Source organism: Chamaea fasciata, unplaced genomic scaffold, assembly GCF_029207755.1.
Source record: "Chamaea fasciata isolate MVZ Bird 193981 ecotype frontalis unplaced genomic scaffold, bChaFas1.0.hap1 SCAF_9, whole genome shotgun sequence".
Taxonomy (NCBI): Eukaryota; Metazoa; Chordata; class Aves; order Passeriformes; family Sylviidae; genus Chamaea; species Chamaea fasciata.
In genome coordinates, this window is record NW_027094094.1 from 9,996,067 (window position 1) to 10,011,073 (window position 15,007).

Consider the following 15,007-nt stretch of genomic DNA (forward strand, 5'->3'; position numbering starts at 1 on the left):
ATCTCTTCCTATTTTTGACTGCCCCCAAAACTATTATATTGCCTAAGTAACACTGATCAGGAGTGGTAGGTCTTCCAAGCCAAAATGTTATGAACTTTCAAAACCTAGGAATGCATGACAGTTCCTAGAAGCAATCTAACCATGCCCCTGTGGTAGCAAAGTTACCTCCAGATGAATCAGAGCTTTTGTGGTCAGTTCTCAACTACAAGTCCCATGGGGCAATTAGCTCTAAGTTTACATTCTGAGCTTTTATTCCATACACAGATCTACATCACTCCCAATGTGTAGATACTCCCATGCAGGAGAATAAACCCACTTCTTTACAGGGCTGTTCAGTAGCTCTCTCTTGCAAAGCTCTCTTCCTCGTCTTTCAGCTCACTTTCCTTTAAAATTCAGCAAATAGCAATGCAGGACCCACAAACAACTGCCTATTTTTAACTGCGCATTCTTGGTCACCGTAAATCCTGCGTTCTGAACCGTGCTCAGACCAGGTCTGTGCAGCTCCTGTGGGGGTGGACCAGCAAAGACTGACTGCTGGCGTGGAGCTGCAGCTGTGGGGCACAGCAGAGCAGCTCACCAGCACCCAGAGGCCACACAGCTCGTGGTGGGCGGCTGCTGAGCAGCTGCCACAAACCCCAGCCAGTGCGTGGCACACCCAGTCCTGGGGAAAACACACACAGCCACCAGTGCTGTCAGCTGCACCTCATATCCCCTTCCCTCTCTTTTCACGTGCTCATTGCAAGCTGCCCTCTCTCTGTGCATACAATACCCTCCTGTTTGTCTACACTCACTGTGCAGGACTTGGGTCTCCTCTCCCCCACAGCAGCCCCACAATCCATCACAGCAGTCCATCTCGTTCCTTACTTCCCAGGTCCCTCCCCACACACAAACCAAAATACCCCCACGCTGTTCCCATATTAACCTCAAGTTCCTGCTTCCAAAACCTCCCACACTGCTGGCTTGCTGCTTCAGCTCCTCTCCTAATCCTCCCAGGCTCCTCTACCCTCTGCAATAGCCCTTGCTCCCTACTTTCCAAACTTCTCTTGTCAACATTCCTGCCACTCAAACACCTTCTGGACGTAAGGAGTCTGAGGAGCACAATTCCTGGCACCCCAAGAAGAAGAAGCAGCACATCCAGCTGCCTTCTCCTGCAGTGCCCAGGCCTCCAGGGCTGACGCTCCCTGACGCAGATGGCAGAGTGCCTCAGAGAAAGGCTTGGAATATTGCTCCCAACCCAGGGCTCACATGAAGCTGCAAATCCCATCTGACAGCCTGTGTTGTGTGGGCCTGATCGAGACCCAGCAAACGGACCTGCTGCTTCTGCCAGTAAAGTAAACGACCACATTGGCAGGCTGTCATTTCCCACGTAAGCTGGCATTCTCACAAGCTGTCAGCTGCAAGGGAATGGAAATCCAAGAGCCTCAAATCCCTCTGAAGAGGATGACATCATAAAGGATGCAAGTTTTCAGTCCATTCTCCCTAATTCTGATATTTTTCTCTTTATCCCCATGCTGCCCCACCCTGGATCTTATTCTTGATCTTATTCTTCATCAAGTTCTGATTCACTTCTTCTCAGTTTTAGTCACTATGCCTTTTTCACCAATGGGACATAATTTCTGCTGTAATTCAGAGGACAGATCATGTTTGCACTCGGTTTCTCTGCTTAGCACCACAATTTTGTACAGACTCCTGGGCTGCAAAGCGTCAAATTATCTTCAGGAATGCACACACTACCCGACTTCCCTGCCACACAAACTTCTGTGATAGCTGGCATTGAAAAATCTGACAATTAGGCCAAATTTCAGGAGAATAAAATGGCAAAAAATGGAGACTTAAAGCACACAGAACTTCCCTGAGAAATGTTGAGCCCATGCCTTAAAGCAAAGAGGCACTTGAACCTCTCAGCAGTGTAAGTGTGCATTTTAATCAAGCGCCTGGCAAAGCAAGCAGCATTTCTTTCTATAACTTGGTTTTATAAGAGCCAAAGTGCTGAACTGCTAAGTTCAGCCAGACTCAAACGGCCAGTGCAGAAAAAAAAAAAACCCACCAAAATCAAGATGTAGAAACAAATTTCGCAGAAGCAACAACAACAAAATGCCTCATAATGGAAAACAATTGCATAATTGCATTTATGGACAAAGTTGACAGTTCTATCTATAATGACAAATGGTAACCCTCACACCCAAAATAAAGCAAATTTTGCTCCGAGGCACAGGACAACCGAACAAAAAACCCCTTCAGGACAACAACCCTAGAAACTGAGATATTAATACAATGTTTTCTTAAACCAAATTAATACACTTAAATTAATAACTTTAAAGAGTGACATACTGCCCCACTGACAGGGCAATGCCTGCCATGCAGGCAGCCTACCAGAAAACCCTAAAAAGATCCAGTGTCTTCATTCTGGCCTAGACTTGGGTTGCAATTTCTGCGATGACGACAGACCGGTTTGTATGCAGAGGCCAATTTTTTGCTGGTGGCTAGGTCTCTGTGCTGAGCACAACACACCCATACAAAGCTGAAAAACAGGACATTGAATCATTTTGACATAAGAACATCTTCACAGCATTGGTTGCTGCTCAGCACTCAGATTTCTGATCTTTAAGTGCTTCAGGATTTATATTTTAGGAATGCAGAATATTGCAGATTTAAGTGTACTTATTCACCAAAGCACATCCATGTTTCAAAAATGCTGTATAGTCCCAGTTACCTTCAAAACCAATTTCCTATATATGTTCCCATTATCTAGCCATAAAAATCACGCAGCAGACTGTAAAAAAGAGGCGGAATTGTGGACCTGTAGCAGAGTTGTTCCCGAGCAGCCAGTTAAACACGCCTGGCGATGCAGACGTCTTGCGCAGCACCACTACCACCTCCTGGACAAGCCAAGCGTGGCTGCGGGACCCGCCAGCGCCTCTTCCAGCCGCGCATCAATTTGCCTTAAAGGCAGGCAGCCCCTTGCAAGGCATGCCCTGCTATCCCCTATAACCTCACCTTCCCACTCAGCTGAGCCATTCCCGGCCACAAAGGCTCCAGTTACACCGATTTTACCTCGCTGTTCCGCGAGTGCAGGCAGGTCATTCGGACAGCTTCCCACTAGGAATCACAGCTGAAAGCCCCAGTGCTAATGGCAACAGAGTTTGTCTTTGGTAAAAGCCAATTGAGTTGCCTTTTTTTACTATTGTTAAGGTATATATATTGCTATAAGTAATGCTAATGTGCTGCTATGTACGTATCCAAGGAGCGAACATTTAATGAACTATAAAAAGTATTTTTTAAAAAGTGTCATCTGTAAGAAAGCAGGAAGATGTTCTCCTAACGCTGTTTTTCTTCAATATAGTTTAAAAGAGCTTCTCTAGTCAAACACAGAAAAAAAGATCTCTATTTTTGGGTGAAGATAAATCCAGTTTTAAGGATGCAATTAATGAGAATTTTCAATTTGTAGGAATTAAAGATGAGTCATTTCAAGATCTGGCTTGTCTTCCTGTATATAATATATATAGCTTATAATGTTGGTACCTCTTTTTAGGTGTCTGCAGACCCCATAAAACTCCATACTCTGCTATAAACTACATGCTCTACTATATAACCATAAAACTACTTCAATCTCAACTCTCACCAAACCTTTTATAGAAATCAGATGCCTCTTTAAGCTTGTTCCTGCTGATGCAACTACAGAGGTGCTCTCTATTTGGCTGTTGCTGCCTTTGGAGACAGCTGGACAGAGGATGTTTTCTCAGTCCCTCTCTGTCACTTCGATCCTACAGTTACAGAATAGATTTTTTGTCCTGAAATGTGAAGTTGAAACTAATTGTATTAATACCCGTTCTAACTGATAGGTATGCTCACAAAGTCATTAGGATTGCTCTCTACTGAAAAGTTTGTATGTGTTTCGACAGTTGCTGAGCTGTTCACAAAGTCTTATCAGAAAAAGTCTTATCTTAGTTTCCTTAACTTTTTTCTAGTTTATTATTGCATAATAATGAAAATACCAAAAAGTTGCTGTTGCTATTTTCATTGTTACAGTCGGTCTCATCAATCATCCCTGAAGAGCATCCAGTAATTTCTGGATTTTAATTATCAAATCATACACCAAGATACAGAAATGTGTTTCATTCTGGGTCAGGATGTCCTGTGAGGACATACACCAAGTGTCACAGAACACAGTGGATATATTTTCCTCATAATAAACAAATCCAATGAGTGAAGTCAGCTTCCTGTGCAGCACCATGTGCCTGTGGCCATGAGGGACAGGATGTTTGCAGGAGACACTGATCCGGCTGCTAATCTGAAGAAAATTTTTGGGCATCTGCTTACTTTGCCTGGCTCACAGGCTCACAGCCAAATTAATCACTGGCTTTCCAACAGAAATATGTATTTCTTCTAGTAATAGGCTTGAAGAAGCCTCAGTTTCAGTTCCCCCCCAGTTTCATCTCCTGTCGCAGGAAGAATATTGAAACTGACTCTCTTCTAAATTGTTTGGTAATAAGTTTTGCGTGGTTCTGATGACCAGGTACGTAGCCAGAGGGTGTTGCTGTATTTGGTATCGTCAGGAACAAAGAAGCGAGTGAGCAAACCCCCTGGGTCCCGGCAGGGTCAGGGACCCCCGGTCCCGTCCGGCAGTGTGTGATCTGTGCCAGCACAAATCTGTCGCCGTCTCTCGAACTAAGACGCGCACAAGGGTTCGGACGGGAAGCAGCTTTAAGATCGCGGCCGCCATCCACCCCGGGCTCCGCCCCGGGCTCCACCCCGGGCGCTCGGCCGCGGCCCCGCCCCCTCGCGGGATGTGGGCGGGGCGTCCCGCCACGTGACCCGCGGGCCGCGTGACGCGCTCGCGGGCCGGTAGCACACGTGACCGCTCTCGCGAGCGCCGGCGCGCGCCGGCCGAGGCCCCGCCCCCTGGCGCCCCCCCCACCCCCGGCTGCGGCGGCGGAAGGAGCCGGAGCGCGGCGGGCGCGGCCTGACGGGACCCGGAGCGGAGCCCCCGGCCCGGGCGCGGCCCGCACTCCGCACCGCCGAGGTGAGACCGCCGGGTGGGCCCCGCCGGGCCCTCGCGCCGAGCCCTGCCCGCTCTGAGCCACCCGGGGCCCGGCCTGGGCCTGGCCTGGGCCTGCCCGCCGGCGCGGGCCTTTCCCAGGCCCGAATCCTGCTCCGCCCGCGCGAGCCCGCGGGAGCCCCGGGAGGGGCCGGTTCCCGGGGGCCGCGGAGGGTTTCGGCGCTGAGGCTCGCGGTGTGCGGCTCCCGGAGGGCGCGCACCGCAGTGCGCGGGGTTTGCTGGGGACGTGCGCTCGTTTTCTGAAGAGCCGGGGAGTTGCGAGGCGTGCTCAGGGCCCCGCTGCTCACACGCTGTGGGCTCGGCGTGTGCCCCGTACACAGGCACGTGCTTAAGCCTTCTGTTCTTCAGAAGTCTCCTGAGAGCAGCCGCAACTGCACCGAAATTAAATGAGCGGGTATCTATTGTCAAATTACCGAACAAATGCTCGTCATCGAAACTTAATGAGCTGTGTTTCTAACGTGTTAGTAACAGCTTTTTTTTTGTTGTTGTTGTCATTTCACCTCGCTTGGACCACAAGGCGTGATTAAAAAGCAGCAAGGCTGTTGTTTTGATGTGGGGTTTGTGTGTGCGTGTGTTCCTTGTAGATGTCAGAAGACCTTGCCAAGCAGTTGGCCAGCTACAAAGCTCAGCTCCAGCAAGTCGAGGCTGCCTTATCTGGCAATGCAGACAATGAGGATTTACTGAAACTGAAGAAAGACTTACAGGTGAGAACTTGAGGGTAGGTGAAATGTCAGGATCTTTTGCAAGTGTTTTATCTTTCCTAAATATTTGTCCTACAACAAAAATAGACACTTGGTGGGTTAGTTATTTTCATTCCACGTAGCTTGATATAGTCGTGGTAGGCTTAGTTTGGAAAAACTCGAAGTATGGCCCATTTTAAAACTTTTTTTTTTGGATGAGTGAAAAAGATGTACTAATTTATACAACAAACTCTTCTACTATAAACTTGGCCGGAGAGGGGAAAGATATGCCAGTGCTGTCTTTACCGTGTGCTGGGTTTTAATTTTTTTTTTTCCCTGAAGCATTTCTCAAAGTCGTTATTTTTTATTGCTTTTACTAATGTTGAAGCCTGATGGTTTGGCTTACCATGAGTTCTCAAATAACTTGATCCAGAGCCCGCTTACTCATTAAATGCATTTGCAGTGTTAAAAGCTTTGGAGTGTAGTTCTGTATTCCTTGTGCATCTGAGTCTTGATTGGGTTTCTGTATAAGAAAGGAAGAGTTGTGTTTTTCATTTGTCACAAGAGCGTAGTGTGTTCCTAACAGCTAAAACCCATTTCTGGCCCTTGGGATGTGGTTTAGTGACAGGAAGGCCACCAGCCCAATTTTAAATGTATGAGTGCTCTTATAGATTCTTGTGCATATAAAGACACATTGGCATATAGCAAATCCCAGCAGTGCTGTTAAAATCTGTTATGAGAGTGCAAGATGTTGCTTCATTTCTGTTGTGGATTCCTCTAGCCATCAGGTGTGAAAATATCTAAAACTACCCAGTGCAAGGTTCAGTGACCACTGCTCTGTATGGAAATAACAGTAATAAATTGGGGCTTCAAACCCCAAAACACTAGTGGTGCCTCCAAACAGTGATCTTTAGAATTCCTTTTAAACTGCAAAGGCTTTGTGCCCACGAGGCACTTTATAGATCATCTGAATGTGCTCTGTTGTACACTGTTAAAAGCATGTGTATATTTTTATATTTTTAAAATGCACAGCAAAACCCATATGGGATGATATTTCCGATACCAACACGACCTCGGCTTTGATATGCAGAGATCATTGATGTGAAAGGACAACTTGCAAACTTTTTAATAAAAGCTTTCTGCACAGAATGGGGAAGATCTTTACACTTTCGTCCCCAAAAGGTTTGCTATCCGTATGTTCCACCTTGAAAATGACATAATGTTTTGCAGACTTGATATATGCCAACTAAGCAAACAGCTTAAAAAAGTGGGTTTGATGCGTCAGTGTCCCAACTAAACAGCTTTTTGTCTGTTCAAAAAGATTGTTGCTATGTAATTGAAACATCTTTTTCCTATTATAAGTCCTGATGCATCTTGTATGCTTAGATTATTCTTGAGTAACAAGATGAAATATTAGAAGAAATCGTTAGAAGTACTTAGCTTTTCTCATTTCAGTTCACCAAAGCATTTCTAGGACAGTGTCTGTGCACCCAAGAACCAAATCCTTTTCTAGGATTGATGGCAGCTGTCATCTTCTGTAATTGGAGATGAGATCTGTGGGTGTTGTGCTCTGGAGTGCAGAGCTCTGTCTGGCTTTGTGAAGACCAGTTGGTCAGGAAAAATCTTGGCAAACTCAGTAGTGTTCCCTGTGGGTCCCACCTCCTTATCACGGGGATGTGGCACCAAGCCATGTTGTTCAACCTGTTTGGCTGTACTGAGCTGCTGTGGTAGTCCAAATCCTGCTCAGAAATTTTCTTGGAATGATCTCTTCTCTTAAAGACTCGAGAACTGTCTCATGACTTGCAATAAAATTCATGTTTCTGTCTTGTGAGCTAAGCATTATGGTATGTGGATATCAGATGAAGATTTTTACCACAAGTTTGGTTATTTTAATAGCCTGGTGTGTAAGGGACTTGATTAAATTCAGAGGATTCTTGATAGACTTGTCTGAAACTATTCACATCCAAGTTCCAGAATAAGCCATCTCTTAGGCAAGAATTAATCAACAGTTTGGTGTCAGTGGTAGTTGCAATACCTGAAACACTTGTTTCCAGGAGTGCCTTGTGCCTGATAGGATGTATTTGACCTGCTGAGAGAGATACTTGTCTTAAGCCATGATGCCTCCTGGATTTGCAGAACACAGCTACCTGTATGTTAAGCAATAGTTTGGGATTTTGCACCTGGGAGGGAAAATTAGGCTAATGCTGTATGTTCTCAAATTAGGCAACTTGATAATCAAAATCTGTTGTACTTTAGCTGTGGCATTAGGAAAATGGTGAGCTAAGTACTAGAAGTAATTGTGTGTTCCTGTGCTCACAGTTGCTACTGCTTGTGCTCACTGGAGTACTTACTAACCAGCAGCTTCTTCAAAGCAAAGAGCAAAACTTTTGTTAGCTGTTGGAAATTCAGACATTAACATGCTGCAACAGAAACAAACTGTTAGGCCATTGATGCTGGTTGTTTAGTTTATCAGATAAAAGTGCATGTAAGTTTATGTTGTATTAACTTACTTGGGAAGTTCTTACAGTCCTTTAGGTTCTTAGGGGATGATGAACAGCTCCTTTACTGCCTTTTGCTGAGTCTCTGTATGCCCACAGCTGAAGTAAGGTGTGAAACAGGGAAGAGAGTTCAGGCTCCACGGAGCCTCAGTTGAACACTGTAACCCTCCCCTGACTTAAGCGTTGCTGTTTGTTAGGAGAGTGACAATGGTTCATGCTCAGGCACTCAAGGAAGTGAAGATTTTTTCTTCTTTAGGGCTGGAAAAGTTTCTTTGCTTTATACTGAAAGTTTACATGGCCCTTTAGGTGCCATCTCCTTTGACTTTTAACACTGGTGAAAAAGAGAGGTCTTGATTGCTTAGTCTTTAATGTAACATTTACAGGAAATTGGGAGAGGTTTTTGCAAATGAATGATGTGTAAATGAACTGGGAGATTTTGTTACTTTGTCATCTTAGATTAGCAACTGGAAGGCCTGACCTGAAATCTCTTTAGTCGGGGAATTTATAAAAAAAACAAAGACTTTATCAAAATAACTGAAGGAAATCAGTTCTTTAGTGTGCACTTGGATGCTTTCTAACAAAATGAGAGGGCTTCACAGCTTGGAGGGTGCTCTGCCACCCTGACTCTAGATGCTACAGTTCAGCCAATGAGAGAAATGCTATAAAAATAATAGGCTACTGTTCAAAAATTTGAAGAGGGCATGGGCAGCTTTACAGCAGTACAGTGAGGACCATGCATATTTTTATCTACAACTGCAATTAATTAGTTTAATTAAATTATTAAAAAACCAAAGTGAGTGTAATTCACACATCAGCAATGAATATAATACAGTAACTTAAAAACAACAAACCAAAACCATTAAGCTTGGGGTAAAAATATGCTTGGTAAGAGGAATATGAAAAATTATTTTTTGTGGGTATTTTGTCTTTTGCAGGAAGTCATAGAGTTAACCAAAGATCTCCTTTCAACACAACCTTCGGAAACTCTTGCAAGTTCTGACAGTTCTGCCTCTGCCCTGCCCAGTCACTCCTGGAAGGTTGGGGACAGGTGTATGGCCATATGGAGTGAGGATGGACAGTAAGTGTAGAAAACTTCTCTAACAGTTACATGAAATAGTTCAATGGTAAGAGACTTTCATTCAGTTTGAATTGACCAGGGGGACTACAAGCAAAAAGAAATTAGGAAAGAAATGTGGTATTCAGTGTCCTTGGACTGTTTATTAAAGGTCAGTATTTTCGGTAGCAGAGAGGTGGGGGGTTATTTTATAAAAGTGCCCTTTTTGTCACTAACCTTATAAAAGTAGGGTAGCTTTTATAAGTTACATTTGCTGAGTAATAAATGGCAGATTGAAAGAATTGGTCAGTTAGGACAGTCTTCTGTAAAGCTTTTGGGATGTGTAGTTCATAATTTGTCATTGCATTCATAAATGTCACTGATTACTATGAAGAAAAATTCTTGCTGTATCTCAATTTGGGCCTCTAATTGGAAATAAATTTTTAATTGAAAATGCTGGGTATGGCTATAAAACAGCTAACTATGTAATGTAACTATAGAATTAATCGACATTTTGTGTTTTTCTATATATTGGCCTGTGTAGTTCTGGGAACCCAAACAGATAATTCTGACTCCATAAACTTTGAAATAAACATTTAGAAGTTAGTTTTCATGCTACAAATGTGTAACTGTGCAGCTTTAATAAAATAATGTTTATGCAGGACCAGTATCCCAATTGTTACCACTTTGAGAGAGGCTCTATTATTTGATGAATGTGCTTCTCTTAAAAATGTAGTAACCATGTAAAGATTTTGGTATAGCTATTGATGTCTTAAGTAGAATTCTAATCTAAAAGTGAACAGTTCTTCTGTTTATTAATGAGTAAAATGCTTTTGTGTTAGAGCTTATAAATCGAATATCTTAGGTCATCATTGGGTCTTTTTTTTTTGGTCTGATCCCTTGGTTACAGGGTCAGAGCTTGGGGAAGTGTGTGTCAGTGTTCACTGAAGTGCATCTTATTGGACTTAATTGTTCTGCTTTTTTTAGAAAACCTTTCTTCTGTTGCAGCATTTCTAAAGTGAGCAGTGTTCCATAAAGAGCTAGCCAGACTTCTCAGTTATCATGTGTTTTCACCTAACTCAGCTCAAGATGCTGGTCCACTGAAAACATACAAGAAATTCAGTAAATGTTAACTGGAATATTGTCTATGAAACATACTTTTTTTTTCTCTGTTTGCTCTAGATATATCCTTTTGCCCTGAAGTTAGACGCAGTTATTTTAAATATTTTTGGAAATGTCACTTGTCTTTTTTTTTATTTTTCCCATTTTGAGGCCAGTTTGACCAAAGTGTTTCATACACATCAATGTGAAATGGACTGATTTCTTTGAAAATTTCAAAATTGGTGTTTTAAATCAGTAAGAAAACTTAAGCTTTAAAATATTGAAGAGGGAATGTTTTGAAAGCTTCAGTTTTTTCTCAATTCTTTGTCCTATGGAGAAAAATGGAACCAAAGCCTTGCACTTCTGAGCTGACATTTTCTAAAACTCCTCAATGAATTCTGTGAATGCAGTATTTTTACTTTTTTTCTGTCCTGTGACCTGCCAGAACTAAAACCAAATCAGGATAGCTCGTTAGATTGGCCCCAGCATTAATCATTAGTTGTGATAGCTCTGAGGTCATTACTTATTGAAGCTAAAGGTCAAATACAGCAGATTCCAGTCATTGTACCTTTGTCCCTTTGACCTTAAGACAAGAATCTCTTGGTTGATTTGTGTATTGCCCCTGAACATGAAGGCTGGTATCTGCAAATTTTTCACTTAGTGGCATTAGCTGGCTGATGTAGGTGTTGAAAGGCTGAGTATTAAAGCTTTACTCACATGCTTACAGCCATGATATCTTTACAGGTGTTACGAAGCTGAGATTGAAGAAATAGATGAGGAAAATGGAACAGCAGCGGTTACATTTGCTGGATATGGCAATGCTGAAGTCACACCCCTGTTCAACCTGAAGCCAGTGGAAGAGGGAAGAAAGGCAAAAGAAGACAGTGGCAACAAACCCATGTCCAAGTAAGTACTACACAGACAGTCTGAGTGCTGCTTTGTGGGTTGGTTTGGGGTTGGTTGTTTTTTCTTTTTCTCCCTCAGCTATAAAAATTGGTTAATGAAATAGGTGGTTTTTTGGTTTGTTTTTGTTTTAAATTTACATTTACTTAGTATCCTGCTGTGTCTAATACAGGAAGGTATTTGTAAAGGCTGAAAACTTTTTGTTTCACTTTGGGGGAAAAAAAAGAAAAAGATGGTATGAGTCTTCAGAGTTTGTTATACCAGTGATCCCTTCCCTAAAAGGCTGTTCTGAGAATGCTGCGTTGTGGCACAGATTGACTCCTTCAACTTCCTTATCTTCACTGAAGTAATCTTTGTCCTTTTCCTTCCATCCCTGTCCAACAATTGGTAGCATCAGAGTCTTGCAGACCTCCAGAAAAGTTTGGGCTTTTCACTCCAATGAGTTATTTCCATTTTCCAAACACAAGATGTTTCTGAAATGTAGAAGTGCTGATAGGTCCCTTTTCACCCAGAAATGCACTGCACTCAATCCCATGGGTTGCTGTGTTTGGCATGGGCTCCTCAGGCAGGCTGGTGGTTGTTGTTGTGCCAAATACCTAAATAAGCAAGGTAATGCTTATTAATGGAAAGATTGTTTGGATTTTTAGGTTTTTGGGACATTTTTTTTTACCTCCTAGAAATGGTGAATATTTACAAGCTTTGTTTCTGTATTTTACTTCTGGAAAACTAATGTGCATGTCTGTTTTACAGAGATTTTAGTTTGTTACAGGAAGAGAAACAAACATAAAATGTGGGGTTTGTTTTTCTCCTTTTTCCAGAAAAGAGATGATAGCCCAGCAACGAGAGTATAAAAAGAAGAAAGCTTTGAAAAAAGCTCAGAGAATTAAAGAACTTGAACAGGAACGAGAGGACCAGAAAGTCAAGTGGCAACAGTTTAACAACAGAGCCTATTCTAAAAACAAAAAAGGCCAGGTTTGTTTATTTTTGTCAGTACCTGAGTAGCAACAGGGCATAGCCTTCTGTGCAGTACCTTGGGAGAAAGGAGATTTTTTTTAAAGGGATGCAACATAGGGATTTTGGTGTCCCTGGGATTCTGAAGTGTGCATTTTTGTATTTTGTGCACTTCAAATGCCTGGTTTTTTACTGGACTGTTTTGGAGGAGTGCTGCTCCTAAGAGGGTGAATTACACCTGGCTGGGAGAGCTGGGCTTGCATCACTTGCCACCTGATATTTGTTGGAGCCAAGAACCTGAGGGCCCCTCTAAACCTCCAAGTCTGGCTTCTTGCTGTGTTGATGACCCAGCAGACAGTGCTGAGGATGTGCCCTGCAATAGCAAGTGCAGGGCAAAAAAGGTAGTGAGGACATTAAGTCTTACTCCTTTTCTGTCATGGCTTGACCAAGAGCTGCCAGACATAGTGGTAAAACTTCAGTCTTCCTTTTGAGCAATTATTAGAGATACCCTTAGGAGAGGTGAATTTATTCATTACTGGCCTGACCCGAGATCCTCAGTGCCACAATCACACCCAGTACTGAGGTGCCAGAAGTTCCCAGCCCCACTGCGTCGCCCAGTGACAACACATCACAGCTGAGCTGGTCGTTAGAAAGTGTGCCCATCTGCAGGGCAAAAGTTGAGAGTGTTGAAGCACTTCAAGTGGTAATGATTGCTTGGGGGCTTTTTTGTTCCTTTTTTTTTTTGTAAAATCCAGCAAGTAATTATTCAGAAATGGTCTTTTCTGTTCTATTTCCAGGTGAAAAGGAGTATTTTTGCTTCCCCTGAGAGTGTAACTGGCAAGGTTGGCGTTGGAACGTGTGGAATTGCAGACAAACCTATGACACAGTATCAAGATACCTCTAAATATAATGTCAGGCATCTTATGCCTCAGTAACAGGTGAAAAAGGTGGAACTTCATCTCTGCAGGGCTTTACACTTACCTTTTTATCATTATATTTTTCTAAAAGTAAATTATTTGTTGGCACATAGTGAGTAGTCCATTTTGTCACCATCACTTTGGCTTAAGCTGATTTGAGCCTTAAATCTCCAGCTATTGATTTGAACCCCCCCAAACATTAAACTTTTTGTAGCAGGTAAATGTTCATGAACTGCTGTTGCCTATTTCTTTCAAAGCAGTATTTGTCTGCAGCTTTGAATCTTTCATTCATACCAGTAGTGAAGGTTTGTTTTTTTCCTTTTAAAAAAGTGATGGTATAAAAATGGCACCTTAAGAGCCTCCCTGGTTTCTGTAGTCACGGTGCTGTCTGTGACATGCTCAGCATTTCCGAGCTGCTGCAGCTCTGGGAGAGCTTACATGTCACATGGAATTGCTAAGGAAGTTTAACTAACTCCCTTACAAATCCACTGCAGATCGATTTGTACAGCTGTAAATGAGGGCAGAACAGGGCTGATAGGATCTTTATTACGTTCTAGAAACAATAAATTTGACTTAATTCCAGTCGAAATTTCTTGTGCTTGAATTTAAACAGAGGAGATGCTGTTTCTTGTTGGTTGTTCTTCTTTGTTTGTTTGTTTGTTTTATAAATACTCATCAAATTATAATAGGAAGTTAATGAAATGTAACCAGAAAACCATAGGACAAGGAACTGTACTTAAGAATCCCCACCCATCCCCAGGGATCAGAGCTGGAGTGTTAACTGGTTGTGCTGTGGAAAGGAGCTGTCCTGTCCTTCCTTGTAGATCTTGTAGGTGTGTTGGTACAGTCACAGCAGTGGCAGCCCGTGCCTGGGCCCCATCCAGACAAGGAGAACCACGGCACAGCAGATCCCAATGCCCAGATCCCAATTAGTTAGTTGTCAGTGAGTAAAGGTTAGTTGGGAGTTTCTGTCCTTACACAACTGACTGGCCCTAGTGTCCATTGTACCTTCAGCTGTATTACAGTGCTGCTGAGCCCCTTCAGTTCTCTTCAGGAATCCACGTGTAAAAGCTCTTGCTTTTTTGTACTCTCTCTGTGATTTGCTTTCCTCTGTTCCTTGTCTCGCACTTACGGTAGTGATGCCACCTCTGAACCCGTAATGTGTTTAAAGAAGTTAATGGGTAGCCCTGTATACAATGTAGATATTATTTTTGTAAAATCTAGGGCTGAGTTAATGGACAAGAGTACATCAGCTATTTCCCCCATTAAATAAAATGTGTGTCTTGTCCATTAACCCTGACCATTATTTCCCTGTATATTATGTTAATGTAGCTCATTTTGTAATTTGTTAACTAGATCAGGTCACGTCAGCAATTGTTGATGCACTGATTGGTGGAAATGTCCATCAGTTACCTGAGTCACAACTCAAGCTAAACTCTACAAGCAGTAGTTTAGAATCCATACATAGAAAAAGGTTCTCCCTATAGTGGGAGAAGGTGATTTTTATGAATACAAAGTGTGTTAATTTCAGTTTTGTATGTTTAACTTTTATTAAATAAAGTGTTTAAAATCTGCTGGATATATTTGGTGAAGTGGAATTATTCATGGGGGGAGGATAATGGGAAATCATCAGGACAGGGGTGAGTACAGCAGAATTTGCTGTGGACAAAATGTCATACTCCAAAGTGGCTCTGAAGTAACAACACAATGCAAGACGAAGCAGGTGTTGCTTAATTCCTCATCTTCGCTGGTAGCAGGGGGGTTAAATTTTGTTTTGCATAGAAAACATGTCAAGAATAAAATCTGCATTTCAGAAAGAGTTTGTACTGCAGCCTGCAGCAACA

The 15,007-nt window shown here is 42.7% G+C and overlaps 1 protein-coding gene across 1 annotated transcript; it reads left to right on the forward strand.

The window, feature by feature from the left end:
- Window positions 1-4,916: 4,916 nt before the first annotated feature.
- SMNDC1 (survival motor neuron domain containing 1) lies at window positions 4,917-14,742 on the forward strand. The gene is made up of 6 exons (XM_066190948.1): window positions 4,917-5,023; window positions 5,644-5,763; window positions 9,173-9,315; window positions 11,137-11,298; window positions 12,114-12,267; window positions 13,044-14,742. Exons 2-6 carry the CDS (start codon window positions 5,644-5,646, stop codon window positions 13,179-13,181), a joined length of 717 nt encoding a protein of 238 aa, XP_066047045.1. The 5' UTR covers window positions 4,917-5,023; the 3' UTR covers window positions 13,182-14,742.
- The last annotated feature ends 265 nt before the right edge of the window (window positions 14,743-15,007 follow it).